The sequence below is a fragment of the Platichthys flesus genome, chromosome 4 (genome assembly GCF_949316205.1).
Source record: "Platichthys flesus chromosome 4, fPlaFle2.1, whole genome shotgun sequence".
NCBI classification, from domain to species: Eukaryota; Metazoa; Chordata; class Actinopteri; order Pleuronectiformes; family Pleuronectidae; genus Platichthys; species Platichthys flesus.
Window position 1 is genome coordinate 3,839,475 of NC_084948.1, and position 18,528 is coordinate 3,858,002.

Genomic DNA, 18,528 nt, shown 5'->3' on the forward strand with positions numbered 1-18,528 from the left:
TTGTTTTCAGATTTGTTTAAACTCAAATGTCAATAGCACTATCAGCCTCAAAACCATGTATTGTTCCAGCAGTAATTTGAGCTATAATTAAGTTTAAAGTGCTGACACTGGTGTTATACGATATGAGAGGACATCAAGAATTAGTTCACACACTCAATTCTTGTGTCAATGATTTATTGTCTGTGTGAATCTTTCTGTAAACCATCTTTCAAATACAGCGATACACATGTTGCTTAGAACAGCAACTTACCCTTTCACAAACTAAACCTGAACAATTAAAAACATAATATTACAACACTACTCACAGAAAAGACGTGACTCAATAAAAAACCTTCATTGGGTAGAAAAAAAGAATAAAGTTCAGACCTGGAGAGTAATGGAGTGTGAAAAGTGAGTCCCTATACACTGAGCACTGTCTGAGAGAATATGATCACAAAAATGTACAAGTATTCCATGAAAAGTGCAGTACACCGAATACAAATTTGATGATCTGATGTTTTTATGTCTTCTAAAATTGTATTTATTGAGGAGCTGTAGTTCAGGAATACTGCAGTTAAATCTGAGTCTTTGTGTGCAGAATTTGGTGAGAGCTCACAAAGTCAAATACTGATTTTATTACTCCTCATGGTTCCATTCACAAGGAGAAAGATAAATATTTACAGTACCAATCTAAATGCATCAACATGCAACGAATGAGACGAGTCCTCTGCACACAGGATCTGCCCTTTAGCCGGTGCAGTATTTCAGCTTCGGCTGTGAAGTTAACCAGCAAAACCTGCAGCCCAGCCCTGTAGCAAGAGGACAGGTCCGCAGACACAAGACAGGTCTGATAAACTCAACACCTCCCTCTTCTGTCCTTCTCTACATCACATAAGAATTGGGTCTCACTCTCAATGCTCTTGTTGACGTTTCCTTCAATTTTCTACGCAACTTCATCGGAGCTGGAGGAGCTCGGCAGGAGAACGCACTCCTTTCTTCTGCTCCTTTTCCGCCTCCGCTTAGCATTCCTCAACCTCCTGCGGATGATATCTAGAAGACACACAAAGATGACAGTGGTTAGAAATACACATAAAGGTATCTTCTAACCTCAGCCAAGGAGGTTATGTTTTCTCTCCATTTCCTTGTTGGTTGGTTTGTATATTTGTTTATTTGTAAGCAAGATAACACAGATAACACACAAACAGCTGAACCGATTTTATGAAAACTTCATGGACATTGGCCTGGGAAAAATCTGTTAAATTGTGGTGCAAATCCAGATTAGTGGGCAGATCAAGGAATTTTGTATGACTAAGTAGGGCAGATTTTTCTGGTGTTTGATTCCCGTGTGATGGTCCACTTACCCGCCACACTGTCGTAGTCCTGCCGGGGATCACGCCAGTACAGACTAGGTGTGGTCCTCCAGTGGCGGTACAGGCGAGTGTGAAGCACGGACAGCGTCAGGAGAACCAATAGGAAGCCCAGTGCTGCTGCCGCCCACACAGCGTCGTCCGTCCTGGGGGTCCTCAGCAACCCATTGCTCCTGATGGTGGGTTGGACGTCAGCTGCTGAGGCCTTGGTGCTGTCCTGCAGGGGTGGAGACACCGGCTCGGATTTGGAAACGAAATCAACGCCGTTGTTTTGTTTGAGGTGAGAGTGTGGCTGGCTGTGTGTTTGCTTATGTACCAGCTCTCTTTCTTTTACATCTACTACTTCATTGCTCTTCAACTTTCCATCTGCTGCGATATAACTTTTCTCTTCAGAGTCATTCTCTCTCCTGCTGTGTTCAGCAGAGTCTGTACCTTCATCTTTGGGACTGATGTCCAGTGCCTCAGGCCTTGCAGAGAGTTGGTCTTCACTGTTCACAACATCTGAGAGAACCTCTGTTTGAGCTGAGGGTTTTGTGTTTCTGGCTTCAGAGTCTTTAGATGTGAGCTGCAGTGTTACTTTCTGTATCGTTATCAAGCTTTTCTGAGAATCTGAAGTCTTCAATTCTAAAGAATCACTAACCTCAGACATATTTGACCCCAAAATAGTAATCTGCCCGGCTGTGAGGCTCTGATTCCGATTCTGGATGTTGGATTGAGGAGGAGCTTCGCTTGGACCAGGAGGATCTGCAAGAGTTCTGTTCCCTGGAGATTCCTCAGATGGTCCTAGTGTGGTGTTGTTGTTCTGGATGTCCCCTGTCTCATAGGCCGGCTGTGTTTTTCTCATAACAGCTCTTATTTGTCGGCCTTTCTCTTCCTTTTCCATTTTTGTCAAGCTGTCGTTCCTCCTGTTGGATTCAAGCTCTGCCTCCACTGCTTCATTTAGCAGAGAAGAGATGGTCTGCTCACAGCACTGCCTCACAGAGTCCTGAGGATTTACAATAGAGACAGTTCATAGACTGCTGAATTACTCTTTTATGCTGCTTTATTGCAGTGCATGTTAAATGACTTATAGTTAACAACGTGTGAATGAAATCCCCACAATCATTTGTAAAGTCTCCGAACCTTCATCCGTGTTGAATGTTCCTCTGGATGTGTGTGTTGCAGCCGGTGATTCTTCGCCGGCCGGGCTAGCAGCAGGTCGTACTTTCTGATGTGGTTCACACGGCTCAACTCAATTCCTGTGGTTGTCAGGGTCTCCAGCCAATCACAGACGTCTGAAGAGGCCACAGTAGACAGCTCCAAAGTGCGACCCCAGGACACCAAGGCAATTGGCTGAAATCAGAGGCAGCAGTGTAAACTCATCCCCACTCTGTTTTTCCAAAGACTCTCCCCTTCTGATTTGGTCATGGTGCACAAATGATCAAAAAACGGGGTTTCAGCAGGTGCCAACAAGTTACATATAACACTTTTAAGACCATAATGAATGACAGTTAAAAACTAGAAGTAATTACACTTCCCAGGGTTTATACACATTTTGACCAATGGATTTTGCCTAGAAATGTCCCAATTTTGGTGTTATGGAAGTACAATACGTGGGACACTTGTAGGCACTTATTATAGTAGCAAAAAGCCTAGAAATGTCCAAACCAATTAGAATGAGCCGGACACTTCTAGGCACTTTTCATTTAGGCAAAATGCCTTGAAATGTGCCTCTCTTGGTTTTAGGGAAGTACAATACATGGGATACTTGTAGGCACTTGACATTATAGCAAATATGCCTAGAAATTTCCCGACCAATCAGAATATCAGCCGGACCTTTCTAGGCACCTATCATTGAGGCAAAATGCCTAGAAATGTCCCACTCTTGTTGTTAGGGATCCGCAATACATGGGACATGTGGAAGTCTTCCACATAATTGCAGATAAACTGAAGTAGCCGAGTAAATGCTGTGTCATCTCTACAGGCAGAGACAGTTGGTATCAGAGTCCTATCCACAGCCAAGCCAACTGTACTGAGATCAATTCTGAACCTGGTGTTTGTATCAGTTATCAATTCCACTTTGGTCTTGTTTGTAGCTTTACAACAGCTGGCTAACATATTTATCACTGAGAACAAACTACAACACAATGAGATATTACACTCTATGCATGCTGCCAAAACTTTTCTCTTCAGTGTAAAAATGTAATCCCAACTGACCTTACGTTAAATCAATGTTAACAGAAGCTGCATTCAAACATTTAACTGAACTCCCTAAATCCTCCGAACTTTCTCGGAGAGTCGGTTAATACAGCCCCCCCCGGAGCAGGTCTGGAGGATCTCCGGAGCTCAGTGCATGTCTTAAAGCAACTTCAGTGTTTCTTACCATGTGTTGATTGAGGTGTGGATGTGGTGTAATGATGTATTCTGACAAACAGGAGCTGGCCAGGACTGAAAGAAAGTGACGCTCGTGGAGAGGAGCACAGGGGTGGTAGAGCAAAACAGTAGCTCCTTGCTGGAAAAGACACAACGGAAACACAAGCACACATTTGATTATCAATTATTATCAAAAGGGGGAACAGAGAGACGGATTTGTTTGTAGGACTTGTTTTATGCCTGTTCAGAATGTTCCCATCAAGTTTAAACTGTGATGATCACTGATGACCGATAATCATCTGGAGGCTGGAAAATAAATGGAGGGATAGGGTCTTGACAATTGCTCCTCCCAAAACACTTCAACGCTGGACTTCCTGGAGTCCTAAGACAATTTTGTGTGGTCTGAGAGGACAGGGAGCATAGAGGAAATTGTAAAAAAAATCATCAATAAATATTATTATTACTTTATTTTATAGATGCCTCTCTGTTTGATGTGAGGTAATCAATAAATAAAATGATTTAAATGTTCACTTGATGAAGGTTGGAATAATATAGGCAAAATCTATATTTTTACTGAATGTACACACATGTCTGTATCTCACAAACCACATTTACTATAAAAACAGTCTGTCTCCTTATTGATGCCCTGAATAAAACCATTTCTTTCTGTTCCAAGCAGAATACATGGATTTTGATTTCATTGAGAGTGGAGACAGATGCAAATCCAAAAGATGTTTCATGTTTAAACTTACATGCAAGTTGTTGAGCCACCTGTGAGGAGGACAGTACATGTACTCTCCACTCTCTGCCCTGACTGGTCTGTACGCTCCACTGCACAAACGCACAAAGACACAGACACACAACTGAGATTCCTTGACAGCTCTTTTATACAGTATGTGACAAACTTAAATCTGCTGATAACTTGTGGTTTTGCAAAGCAGTAGATAATGAAAATAACGAAAAGTGTATTTACAAATGTGGGTCAGCTGTGTGTACAGGACTGGAGATCTTAAACTTGGGTGTGGTCATCCACTGAATGGCTTTCCACCTCACTTGAACTCACTAGATAAAACGTCAGCTTACCTGTTGGGAATGGTGTGATTGTAGCAGATGGGTGTGTTCATACACATCATCCTGGCTGGCTGCAGGGGAGAACAATGAGGTCCAGTGAGACTTTATTCACTCTGCACACCACTCCTCAAGCAGCCTTGACGCTTTTGATCATTTAAGCATTTGCATCTAAATTGTAGAATTTAATTTCCTCTGCATTAGTTTGTGTTCAAGTAAGAGATTTGCTGGACACGTTCCCATGGAACGTGGTGGGAGGATTTGGTTTGGGTCAGGGAAGAACTCGTTAAAATTGTGGAGTGTCAAGGGTTGAGTGAAAACTCAATAAAGATATAAGTGCTCTGTAAAGTGTTTGCTTACCTCAGGATCATACACTGTGTCAATACTGGGATGCCTCTGGAGATAAGGGGAGAGAACACAGGGTCAACCAGAGCAACACCCTGTCTGTCTGGGAGGTGACGAGAGACACCCCCCCCCCCCCCTCATGCCCCTCCCATACATGGGTACGGACATGCAGAAGATGATGAGGATTGTGTCTATTGTCTCCATGGTTACCTGAATAGGCTCTGTCCACGTAGACACTGGACAGTCCCAATGAAGAGAGGCTGCAGGCAGGTCCCTGTCCAATGAGAGCTAACACACACAAACACACATACATACACAAACACACACACGCAATGACTGTTCATGTCTACAGCAGGTGAATACTTTAACGTGAATACTTAATGTACACACACACGCGCAGCAGGTAATAACATGTACCTTTCCATTGTCACATCCTGGCCCCGGAGACTGGGAGGCACCGCACCGACCCACACTGACACACAGCGCGGCCAGGACCGTCACTGTCAGCGGCCGGGATGTCTCTCGGCCCCACATGGCGACACAACCAGTCAGTCATTCGAGTGGGAAAGGACGCACAACAGTAGTCATGGCGTCCCTCTGGTCCTCAAGCTCCAGGTCTTCAGACATTAGTTTGGTAAAGTCCCATGAACGGAGCCGCAGCGAGACGCGGTTAAAAAAGGTTTTAAAAAAGAAGATGACGCCACACGAGCTGCCCTCTTTAAGCTAAACTATCGTAATCTGGTCTGGCTACATAACAAAGTGAACAGTGCTAATGACAGTAACGTCGATAAAGGCAAAATAGTTGTGTTCAGCCATCACTGCTGTCTGACACACAACTGTCAACCAACTACATTGTTTAAGAATCATTTCCTTTTTTTCTTTGAGGGTTTACAATATGGCTTTTATATCAACTTCATTGTAAATTGCTTAGATTACATTTTTATGTTTATTTTTCGTGTAAACATGAAATATAGCATTTATTATTTGTTCTTTTTTACATTATCAGTAATGTGAATTAAGTTTTATTTTGAAAAATGTAATTCCTATTTCCGGAGTTGACTAGCATTGATATTGCTAGCTTCACAGAACTATTTAACTACGGAAGCTGGAAGGGAACCTGATTATGAAGTTTGACAAGTAAGACGTGACACTGTGGTCAACGCTCTGTACGTCCTATGGGGGGCGACAAAGCAGCATTACCTGATTTCTATCAGGGTTCACCTCATTAGATCAGATCAGATAAAGTGTATTGATCGCAGATCGGGACATAATTTGCTGACACAAGTCAGAGTGAGGTAGACAAGAGAATGAGAAGGGCAGTAGAATAAACACAAACATTTAATAGAAGTACTTACATTCATAAATAGACTGCCATAAGTATATAGGCAGGTGTTGTATACAAAAATAATATAAGTTCACCATATTAAACTAAATAGCAAAAAGCAATATATTGTATTTACAACTACAGAAAGATCTGTGTGGCAAACAAACCCTCCTCCTGAGCTGAGAGGAAACAGGGTTATCATTTATAATGTGTATCATATTATTTGATCAATACATTTCATATACGGGTGTGAAACTGTATAAACTGTGTTTAAACATGACACAACTTAACCACGTTACTTTCCACTCATGCATACGTTGCAGCTCACACGCAGTGAAACAGGCACCACCTGTTGACACAGGTAAACCAGCCATTCTGGCTGCAGAGGCCTCACCAGTCAGACACCGTCACAGAAATGAGACACTACTGCTTTCAAAATAAAATACTGTATTGATCAGTCTGAAATACAAACACTGTGTCAGCTGCTGTCTCTCACATATATGTATATATATATATATACATGTAAAAAACATGTTTCATTCACAGCTATATTACGCACAGTAGGTTTATAGTAGGTGCAGTTGTTTTTGTGTTTGTGTTTTTTTTTCAAAGTGGAATTTATTTTGAAATCTGTGAAGAGAGGTGTCTGACTTTGGCGTCCTTTACACTTCCCTGTTGTCCCCACCCATAAAAAAGTCCAGCTCCTCACCTTGTTACCGAACTGCCCAGGTAGGTCTGTCAGAGGAGACCTGGGCCCCTGGACTGAGAGACCTGGACCTGGATGGAGTCCATTCTCCCCAAAGGTGTGTTCTCTTGTAAACTAGGATTTGTTTTGAACTATACTTAGTTTAGAGCTTGATCAGTGTTTGTTCCATGACATTTTTAGCTCTAATCAGCAGATGACAATCATTGCTGAAAGTACTGTCTATATAACTGTTTGATGGAGTTATTCCAAAAACTAATGTAGTCACACACATAACATAGCACATAGCACAGATGCTTTCTCCTTTCCCTGTATTGTTAAGGAGTGTGGCACCGCTCAACTGTTGTAATATTTTGGTATTTCACGCTGATTTCTGGCAAAGGTCAGCAAAAAGACAATCTGCAGAAATCCCTTTTTATTTGTTTTATATTTGATAGGATTTAACATGTTAGTTTAGGGAAGTGAAGCAACAGGGAAGTGCAGTCACTTGGAATTTTTCATACGACCAGCATAAACACTCGGTTGCTACAACAGCTGATAAAGTTTGTAGACACTGGCAGCTCATAAAAATGATTCTGAGTAACTGGCGTCTGTCTGCAAAATATCTCTGTTCCTGTCCCACTGTGCTGTTCAGCACCAAGTGGAGCGGCCGCTGCAGGTGTCGAGCAGCCGGCGGCTGTCCCCCTGCCCTGTGGTTTGCCGCCCCTCGCCGAGGAGGCAGAGCCTGCAGGTCTGCAAGAGAAGATTCAACCTAAACACCCGTCAGGAGCAAGAGATGGACAGGTGAGAAGGAGCAATCATTTAAGTGCAGCGATCCATTGTATTTTACTATCAAATATTCTGGTATCCATTAGTTATAACTTCAAGACCAATCCTCCTTCATACCTCGTTTCAGGTAGGTGCCCCCCCCCCCCTTAACCTATAGGGCCACACCTGTACTCTTAAGAAGCTCAGTTTAGACCTAGATCTATCTTTCCCTTCTATGCTGCAGCTGCATGATATTGCATGAAGTTATATTCCGAGAATTTGACTGTGCATCAGATGAGTTGTACCAGTCAATTCCTAAGTGGATATCTTTTGGAAAAACCTCCCAAGAAAAACAATAACAGTAAACTGTAGGGCAACTTCATGCTTAATCTGGTGTAGCAATGCAGAGGCTACTACTAATATAATCACCTGCTTTACATCTGGGATGCATGAACACATCTCTGCCCTTTCTCTTTTTGTTCGCCACCAGGGTCTGTTCTCATTCGACAGTTTGGTGTCTTCCGACGAGGATGAGGGTCTTGGCAAGAAAGATAAAAAGAAGAAGAAGCTAAAGAAGAAGAAGAAGAAAGTATGTGTCCGTTAAAACGTATCTTCACTGCTAACCAAGCAATATTCACTGTGAAATGTTCTACATTGTTACCAAGTCAGTTCTTGAAAGGTGTCAAATGATGAGATGAAATCCCGTCACTTGACAACAGTCAGGAGCTCTATTGGCTTCTGGAGGGTGAGTGGAATCTGCTCAGGTGAGGCTGCAGAAATCATGAGTTTGCACAATCCTGACATCGGCCACAGGGCGGCTGTGCAGTGTGGGCTGCGCCTAGCAACGGCCAGTCAAACCGCAGAGAATAACGAAACAAATTAATTGGTTTATAACTCATGTCAACTGTCACTTTTGCAGCATTGTGTGTGTGTGTTTGTGTGTGTGGGGGTATGTAAAATGGCTGCTTGTGTAGTGCCTTTGTGTGTTCCCAAGTGTCTGAAGAGCCCCTCCCTTCTGCTGCCAGCCACAGAGCTGCCTCTAAGTGTGGCTGACAAAGTCTCACTCAACTGTTTCTGTAGTGACTCATTCATTTAGATTCTCATTTTGCACTCTCACCAACAAAGGTGTGTATTAGCCCTGTGTAAGCCTGTGTACAACAGGTTGAGCCATAATTTCCCTTTCTTTCTGCACAGGCTTCCAGCTCCTCCTCATCTTCTTCATCCTCCTCCTCCTCCTCCTCATCTTCCTCCTCTTCAAGTAGCTCCTCAGACAGTGACAGTGACAGTGAGGTAAGTTGTGGTTATGACGTAGGTGCTGAACAAGGAAGCCCGGGGTAGTGTGCTCTAGGGGAATATTGCCTCCTCACATCTCCTGTCTGGCAACAGCATGTCACAGTCGTCACATTCCTTCCAATAGCACATAGCTTCCCTGAGACTTGATGTTTGCGTCGATCAGTATGAGAGGAGCTGTCACTCGATGCTCCGCTCTTGGGAGTCTTTCAGTTGAGTCAAAGAATCTGTTGATCTGATGGTTTCACAGTGCAGTTTTTTTGTTGTTGTTAATCCCTGAGATTTAGAGCTCTTGCTTTCCTGAGGCACTGCTTAATTCAGTCATGTGCCACAAGCACAAACACTTTCACAACAGCTTACAGGGGACTGATTGTCCCTTCTAACTATGTCAGCGCCTTAGGTGAGGATATGTGAGTTTGTCAGAGCTGACAATACGAGAATATTTAGGGTAGAATGGCTCTCAATCTGACTGTATGCATCAATAAATAAAAATGTAATTTTGTTCTTTAAGATGTGGGATAAGAACATGAATCATCCCCAGACCTGCCTTGTTAACAGATTCACATTTGTAATAACTAAGAGGAAAAAAAGGAAAAAAAGCATTTCACCTTTTTTTCAAGTGGTTTGGTAACATTTCTGCTTCATGTGACTGCAGTCACACGATGGCATGATGTCTGGGGTGTTTTCTGAGGGTGTGGGCGGAAAATCAGGAGAGTCAGGAAAAGAAAGTGACAAGTTCTCAACACAAAAGAGAGAAACAAAGGTCAAGATAAACTTTGTGGTGAAACCATTCACTAAATGTAGGTACCACCCCATCTGTTAATTTAGGGCCGACCAGTTCTCACCAGAATACATTTGCCTCGAGCCAAATGCCCTGGATCTGATAGCAGGCGGTATCTGACAGGAGAGTGACACACCCAGAGACGAAGTTGGACACACCCTCTGTATCTAACACAGAATGTCACAGCAATGAAAAGAGTTATTTAGATTGGGAACTCCCTAGAAACCTTAAACATGTGGTTGTAAGTCCATGTTGAAACAGTAATTACACAGTTATTATGCTGTATACTCATGTATCCAGTTTGTAATATTGTCTGAGTCATATGTAAAGTCTGTGCGTATCATTTCTCTTGTGTTGGTTTTGGTTGCACCATCGTAGTAGGTGCAGGCGTTTGTTATCTGACCCTAGTGAAGAAAACTCTTAATCTATATCGTGAAGGAAACACCCAAGCCTGATCCAATCCGTTTTCTTTATTTACACTGTATAAAATAAATGGAACACTCATTTTGAAAATGACTTTCATGCACATGCACATATGTACAAAAGAGTTTTTTTTTTTAAATTGATGTCATGAACAAATCGACTTTCTCTTGCAGGATGACAAGAAGAAGCAGAAAAAGGACAAGAAGAAGAAAAAGGATAAGAGGAAAGAGTATGTCTGGGACAGTGTTATCATATCTCAGTCTGGTAAGAGAACCTCAGTATATCTCATTAGCAGTTGTCGAGCGATGTTTATGCTGTGATTTATGTGATGAAAAATGAATGAATGTGTTTGGAGGCAATCTTTGTTTATCATGTCTAAACAAGCAAAACAACAAATTCCATGAAGCTGTACATATGTGGGGCCGCGACACAGATTAAACAACATAAACATAAATAAGTCTGCATGTTACACTTAGTTTTAAACAAGCCTGATCTCTTGCGAACAGAGACTAACAGACAAAAAGTGATCAAAATGTTACGTACTTCTTCGATTGGGTTCAACTACAGAAAGCAGGAGACGGACTACTGTAAGGTGGAGTCCCCCCACAAGTCGACATAGGTATAAATGACCTAACCAAACAGTCCCCACTAACAATGCAGGCCTATACATACCAGGTAATTACTTATCTACAACCAATCTGTGTAATTCTAATGATGTAATGAATGGAATAATGCACATTGGATACATAATACCGCTGTGTAATCAGTTTAAGTTTAAAACGGCAATTACAAAAACATGTAATGCATAAAGTCATCCCACCCAAAGAAATACCACTTGCATAGTGGATCATTCTATTAAATGAAGTTGTTTTACTTAAAACAAAAATGTCCTCTGTCTCATTGGGCTCATAAACATATAAACATGACTAAATAAAGCAGTTAAAGTGGAGTCGATGAAGAGGTGATATATGCCTATATACTTCCTTCTTCAGTTGAGGTAAGCTTGTGCTGCAGCTTGAGCATGTAGGTGGTATTTTTTGCTGAGGGGCTGCTGATACTTCCAGTTAGTCCAGATTCTCCAGTAATTGAATTGTCTTCTAAACCGGTGCCTGTATGTGGTGACAGTCAGCTGCGGCTGCTCATCAATCTCCAACTTTATCACCTGTACAGTTCATAGACGTCTTTCAAGTTCTGCGTTCTCAGCAGCTCATGAACTTATTTAAACTTACACATTTAGTTTTTCTTTCAGTAACTTTAAAACTTCCTTTTTTACACAATTGGCTGCTTTTGTGAAGAAATAAACAGAATTTCATTAAACTATGTTTAGATCTTCATGATTGTCCACATATGTGTTGGTTCTAAACCAAATATATAGTTCGAGACTCAGAATTTTCTCCTCTAACGATGTATGAATACACCATTTTCATTTATTAAAGAAAAGCTTTAAATTGTTACTGTTTGATTATTTCCAGGTCCTGATGAACAGACAGAGCTGGTGTGTGGAGAGGGTCTGAAGAACAGCCTGGTGAGAGAGGAAACAAGCCATTCTCCATTTCTAGCATGCTTGTGATGTTACATTTGTCATTTAATATTTTTGTACTTTGTTTGTTTTTTCAGGATTCGGACTCATCAGATGATACGGATGACAAGAAGAAAGACAAAAAGAAGAAGAAGAAGAAGGACAAGAAAAAGAAAGACAAGAAGAAGAAGAAAAAGAAGGTATTGTAACACTTCATAATGAATCATTTTGTAAAAAATCATTTTATGAAAACAATGAAACATTCATATATAATTGACACTGCTTTACATTACTTCATGTCTTTGCTGTGCTTTCTCTGTCACAGGAATCATCATCCTCCTCTTCATCTGACAGTTCATCATCTGACAGTGAGGATGAAAAGAAGAAGAAAAAGAAAAAGAAGAAGGTAAATATAATGAATATTAATTAACCAATATAACTCTGTATAAGAACAAATAATGTACATTTTTATAAATCTGTTATTTAATTTATTCTCCTTCATTTTACAGGAGTCTTCATCAGAATGCTCCTCTTCTTCATCCTCTTCTTCTGACAGCGAAGACGACAAGAAGAAAAAGGACAAGAAGAAGAAGAAGAAGAAGAAAGATAAGAAAAAGGTAAAGGAAAGTGTCTGTTTTGTCATTTCAGCCTTCAACCTATATTGGTAAGTGATTCTGTAATTTACAATGTAACTGAAGACTGGGAGGATTCCACAGAAAGATATAGTAAGTCTTATAAAGTTTGTACTTTCTTGCCAATAACTTAGTTATGATTATTTATAATGTGTGATTTGTGTTGCAGAATAAAGTGCTATTCTTGCTGTACTCTGAATAGTAAACTGAACTTTTGAATTGTTTTATTTACACAGGATTCAAGTTCCTCATGTTCATCCTCATCCTCATCATCTGACAGTGATGGAGATAAGAAAAAGAAGGACAAGAAGAAGAAGAAGAAGAAGAAGAAGGACAAGAAGAAGGTTAAATATATGTCAATTTCTCGTATTTAAAAAAGATCAATGCCTTTTTAATGTAGGTTTTCAGGTCAGGTCACAATTTTACTTGATTTCTGCATAAAGAAGGCTTAGGCTTTGTCAGGCAGGATCTGGGTTAAACTCTTCACTTCTCTAAACATGACGTGTTCACTTTGAAGGTGTCGTCTCCTATGTGTCACTCCCCTCCAAACACTTTGTAGCAGCGAGCAAACTTAACTCCTCAACTCTGCACACAACTCCTGAGAAAAAAATTAGAAGCATGTGTGCCTGTCAGGGCCTGCAGGAGAACGGCATGTTACGTTACATAGTTCTAACACACTGTCTTGACACCTTGCCTCATATTTATTCAAATGCCTCACTGCTGCAGACACAAGTCGGTGTGGACACTGATTTCTCATTATTTGTTGACAAGTGTGTTCTAAGGTGTGTGTGTCTGTGAGTGTGTTTAGACTTGTATGGAGAAATATAGTATATATCCTCAGCCTAAGCTTGACTGTTTCTGTGTGAATCCACAGGATGAAGAGCAGAATGAGCTCAGCAGTGTGGTCGCTCTCTCAGCAGCTGGTGAGCGTTCACCTTATTTCCAACTCCTGGAAATCACAGCAGCAGTCGTTACTGTTTGTTGTGTCGATGCATCAATGTTGAACTGTGTCCCTTTCTGCAGAAAATGAGACTGCAGCACCAAGTACTGATGGAGATAAAAAGACAGATGGAGATGCTGAGAAGGTGAAATACTCGCACAAACTGTTCGCATGCCGCACATACTCCTGTATAAGTACAAACACATACAAAGTTACTGTTCTCTTTTGTCCTGACAGGCAAAAGACAAAGAGCTTAAAGCAGCAGGCAAAGACAAGCTGTGCGCTGCATCGGCTGGTACGTGTGCTTGTACACAAATTAAACAAATCAAACGTAAAGTCAGGGTCTATGAAAGTGTTTTGTTTTGGTTGTAAGTATGTTCCCTGTCCAGCAGGGGGGACAGAGGCATTCTATGATGCTATCGAGGAAGGCCACCTGAGTGATGATGAAGGAGAGGGCGACAAGGATAACAAGAAGAAGAAGAAGAAGAAGAAGAAGCTGAAGAAGAAGAAGGAGAAGGTATTTGTGCTATGTGCATGCTGCATTAAAGAGCATGCATTAGTCTCCATTTAATGCCCCTTAACGGGCATTGCAATTGCTCTAGTATGTTATCACCAGCGCCTACTAATGCAATATTTACAACATATTGTTGTTATGCTACAGTGTAAAGATCAAAATCCACAGTGATGTAAAAACGGGCAATCATTTTCTGTACAGGAGTCTGGTTCATGTTCAGACAGTGACGATGATAATGAGGATAAGAAGAAGAAAAAGAAGAAGAAGAAGAAGAAGGAAAAGGTATAGAGAGCCATGAAATCTCTGTATATATCTGTATAAATCAGTATATATCTGCTGATAGTGTTATTTCCCTCAATCACCTCCTATGGATTGGGCTGTATCACATTATGCCTTTTTTTTTTTAAACTTGACTCTTCACACAAAAGTCATGACACAAAAATAATAACTATTTAGAAGTGTAAATGTGATCGTTTCAATATGATACACAGGACTCTTCAGGCTCCTCTTCATCTGATAGCTGCTCTTCAGATAGTGAAGATGATAAGAAGAAAAAGAAGAAGAAGAAGAAGAAGGAGAAGAAGAAGGACAAGGTTAGTTTCTTCATAAAACTTCTGTGTTTCCATTTTTTTAACTTGTACAGTTATATGTGGTTTTGTTGTGAATTATATTGACATAAAGTCACTCTCTGTGCTTTTCATTTACAGGATTCGTCTGATAGCGAAGATGAAAAGAAGAAGAAGAAAAAGAAGAAGAAGACAAAGAAGAAGAAGGATAAGGTTTGTGTCCAGTCTTCACAACACGTCTCTATATTCATTATTTTGTCTTTGTGCTTTTTCTGGCCTGCAGTTGTGAATTAAATTCATATTATATTGTTTTTGCTGTTTTTGTTTTACAGGATTCCAGCTCTTCCTCCTCGTCCTCTGATAGTGAAGATGAAAAGAAGAAGAAGAAAAAGAAGAAAAAGAAGCCAAAGAAGAAGAAGGATAAGGTTTGTGTCTTCACAACATTTCTGTATTTAAATTATTTTTGTTGTATCTTTTCTGAGCTGATTCAGTTGTGTATTATATTGATATTAAATTATTCTTGCCGCTTTGGTTTTACAGGACTCCAGCTCTTCCTGCTCTTCCTCTGATAGCGAAGATGAAAAGAAGAAGAAGAAGAAGAAGAAGAAGAAGAAGAAGAATAAGAAGCCAAAGAAGAAGAAGGATAAGGTTTGTGTCTTCACAACATTTCTGTATTTAAATTATTTTTGTTGTATCTTTTCTGAGCTGATTCAGTTGTGTATTATATTGATATTAAATTATTCTTGCCGCTTTGGTTTTACAGGACTCCAGCTCTTCCTGCTCTTCCTCTGATAGCGAAGATGAAAAGAAGAAGAAGAAGAAGAAGAAGAAGAAGAATAAGAAGCCAAAGAAGAAGAAGGATAAGGTTTGTGTCTTCACAACATTTGTGTGTATTAAAGTTTGTGTCCTTATGCTTTTTATATATTATGTGTATTGTTAATGATAAATCATTTTCACTGCTTTTGTTTTATAGGATTCCTGCTCCTCCTCTTCCTCTGATAGCGAAGATGAAAAGAAGAAAAAGAAGAAGAAGAAGAAGAAGAAGAAGCCGAAGAAGACGAAGAAAGATAAGGTTTTTAATACTATTGTGTTTTACAGATGTTGTATGTTTTTGATTGGTTGTTTTGTATCGTATTATATCATTATTGTTTCTTTTGTTTTTCAGGATTCCAGCTCTTCTTCTTCCTGTGACAGTGAAGATGACAAGAAGAAGAAGAAGAAAAAGAAGAAGAAGGTAAACACGATGGATTACTTTTATATTACATTACATGTCATTTGACTGACGCTTTTGTCCAAAGCGACTTACAATTAGTACACTCAACATTTGTGAGGGGCCATTTAGCGGTTCAGTATCTTGCCAAGGACATTTCGGCATGCAGATGGGGAAGAGTGGGGTTTGAATCGGCAACCTTCTTGTTGGAGAATGACCACTCTACCCCCTAGGCCACACCGCCCCAATACTTGTAATGTGTTGTGTTGTAATAATGTTTTTTTTTTAGCTCTGTTCTCTTACTGTTACTTGTTAAATTTCATCCATGAACAAACACTTGTAGAAGTCCAGCTCTACTGATGACAGCTCCTGTCCCTCCTCATCCTCCTCTTGCTCTGATAGTGATGATGACAAGGTGAGGTGACACACATATGCAACACAGTACACTCCACACAGTGAAGAGATGTAGCACTTGCCCAATTCAACATCATTCTGTCTTATCTTAGAAAAAGAAAGATAAGAAAAAGAAGAAGAAGAAAGACAAGAAGAAGAAAAAGAAGGTGAGAACACCTCATCTTTTGTTTTCCATCCAAGGTTTTCAGTTGATTAAATGTGTTTACATTTTCAGTGATATGAACTCCTTGAGATGGATGGATGGATGGATGGATGGATGGATGGATGGATGGAAGGATGGATGGATGGATGGATGGATGGATGGGTGGATTGATAGATAGATGTATGGAGAGATAGACTCATAGCATGTTCAATGCATATATTAAAGTAATAATATGACTCATCACGGTGTGATTCTATGGTTCAAATTAAACATAATTTGTATTACAAATATTTTTTATTCTCTTTCTAGGATTCTTGTTCTTCTGACTCCTCTAGCAATGATGATATGAAGAAAAAGACTAAGAAGAAAAAGGATAAGAAAAAAAAGAAAAAGAAAGAGAAGAAAAAGGTAAAGCAATTTGCATGCATACTTTTTGGGACTATTAAAAGTAAAAAGTGTAGTTTTCCTGTGCGTATTAAAATGGGGCATTTCTTCTGAAAAAAGGTAATACAGTAACACAGTTATTATTTATGTCCAAGGACTCAGATTCTTCTAGTAGTGATGATGACAAGAAGAAGAAGAAGAAGAAAAAAGACAAGAAGAAGAAGAAGGACAACAAGAAGGTAATTTACTATGTGTTTTGAAAGTGTTTGTGCACTTTGTCATTAAAAAAAGGTGATTCACATCCTTTAAATCTGAGCAGGACTCCAGTTCAACTGATAGTTCCTGTGACAGCGACAAGGAAAACAAGAAGGACAACAAGGACAAGAAAAAGAAGAAGAAAAAGGTAAATTACTCAAATTAGTCAAATGAGAATATCATCAGATAATGAAATGATATCCCCAGCGAAGGTGACATTTTTTTCCCTGCTTCCCGTTTGCAGAGTTCGGGTTCATCAGGAAGTGAAACTGATAAGAAGAAGAAGACGACTGTAAGTTTTTTCATGATATAGATTCTGTGAAAACTATCATGGGTGATACAAGTTTGAATGAATTGTCGGCTTAAACTGATTTTTTCCTCAAAGTAAGGAAACTGACAGAATATGTCCTCACAGACGGTTCAGCCTCCCATTCATAGAACCCCTTTCTGTGTTGTTGTCAATGTCATTACAGGACAGTCCTAACGGCGAGCAAAGCAGTGACCCAAAAGTGGAAGATTCAGCTTCAGGTTGTGGGGAATTTTCTGCCCCCAGTGGCAGCAGCGGCAGCAGCTCCAAGCCCTGTGTCTCTCCAGGTGTCGTCTCCTATGTGTCACTCCCTTCCAAACCTGTCTTAAAACTGGATCCTTCCGGGGTCTCAGCCTTCTCAGCTGTCCCAGCTGTCCCATCTGTCCCTGCTGTCCCTGCTGGCCCTGCTGGCCCAGCTGTCCCTGCTGTCCCTGCTGTCCCTGCTGGCCCAGCTGTCCCTGCTACCTCAGTGAATATCGGAGAACGGGTCTACATTCGCAGACCTCCCAGCCCAATGGAGTCCCTCATGGGGAGCCCGCGGCGGTACGGAGAAGCAGGGACACGTCCCACAACCCACCTCACCTCAAGTGATCTGCTGAGAGGCCCCAAGCCTTACAAATAAATGCGTTACTTGTTTCAAAAAGCGTGTTACAGGACACTGGAGGAAGTCGAATGTGATGACGAGCTGTTCTTTAATGACGCTCTCAGTTCCCTGATTTACTGCAACAACAAAAAAAGATCACTCACCATGATAAAAGGAGTAGTTTTGGTGGCTGTTCTGTTTTAATGCAGTTACAACGGTAAAGATGCATGGGGACATTATGAAAATGTTCAGGTTGAAGAATAATTGTTTCACTTTGTATTAAAAGAAAGCACATGAGTGGAGGAATTGTCAACTCACAATCACAGGAGATGATTGCAAACGCTTGGTTTGGGGAATAAAATAATGATTTTATTTGTTTTGTGTTTTGTACTTATTATTATTATAAGTAGTAGTAGTGGTAGTAGTATTGCTCTTATAATGGCAGTGGCTAAACAGTAACTCACAGGCTGCATATATAACATATGCTCCCTTCCCGTACTTATACATGTTAACGTCTTCAGGTACAGAGCAGGAACTAACGTATTAACAGATGAGAAGAATCAATGAAGTTATTTCACTTTCCATTGACAACATTTTAGACATCCTACAAATTATAGTCTAAATATTGTGAAATACAAACAGGAAGGCCTGGTTACCATGTAGAAGGTGTGTTGTCTGACTCA

At 40.5% G+C, this 18,528-nt stretch overlaps 2 protein-coding genes across 12 annotated transcripts; one reads left to right on the forward strand and one right to left on the reverse strand.

The window, feature by feature from the left end:
- Positions 1-157: 157 nt before the first annotated feature.
- On the reverse strand, positions 158-5,952 carry tp53i13 (tumor protein p53 inducible protein 13). The gene is made up of 9 exons (XM_062386632.1): positions 5,529-5,952; positions 5,322-5,399; positions 5,127-5,162; positions 4,782-4,840; positions 4,451-4,529; positions 3,709-3,837; positions 2,469-2,678; positions 1,341-2,331; positions 158-1,029 (listed from the first exon to the last, which is right to left on the reverse strand). Exons 1-9 carry the CDS (start codon positions 5,643-5,645, stop codon positions 923-925), a joined length of 1,806 nt encoding a protein of 601 aa, XP_062242616.1. The 5' UTR covers positions 5,646-5,952; the 3' UTR covers positions 158-922.
- Positions 5,953-7,121: 1,169 nt separating this feature from the next.
- Positions 7,122-18,217, forward strand: LOC133952128 (cylicin-2-like). 11 transcript variants are annotated; one of them, XM_062386423.1, is made up of 29 exons: positions 7,122-7,238; positions 7,773-7,921; positions 8,376-8,474; positions 9,080-9,175; positions 10,553-10,643; positions 11,852-11,904; positions 11,997-12,098; positions 12,224-12,304; positions 12,408-12,515; positions 12,767-12,874; positions 13,405-13,453; positions 13,554-13,615; positions 13,708-13,765; positions 13,860-13,987; positions 14,186-14,266; positions 14,476-14,577; positions 14,692-14,763; positions 14,883-14,975; positions 15,091-15,198; positions 15,314-15,415; positions 15,524-15,622; positions 15,716-15,784; positions 16,104-16,175; positions 16,267-16,320; positions 16,626-16,724; positions 16,856-16,939; positions 17,020-17,103; positions 17,200-17,247; positions 17,429-18,217. In XM_062386423.1, exons 1-29 carry the CDS (start codon positions 7,217-7,219, stop codon positions 17,882-17,884), a joined length of 2,829 nt encoding a protein of 942 aa, XP_062242407.1. In that variant the 5' UTR covers positions 7,122-7,216; the 3' UTR covers positions 17,885-18,217. The 11 variants fall into 11 exon arrangements, with proteins under 11 accessions (XP_062242407.1, XP_062242414.1, XP_062242411.1 ...); XM_062386430.1 differs by having other exon boundaries at positions 15,091-15,159; positions 15,389-15,415; XM_062386427.1 differs by having other exon boundaries at positions 14,883-14,896; positions 15,099-15,198.
- Positions 18,218-18,528: the final 311 nt, after the last annotated feature.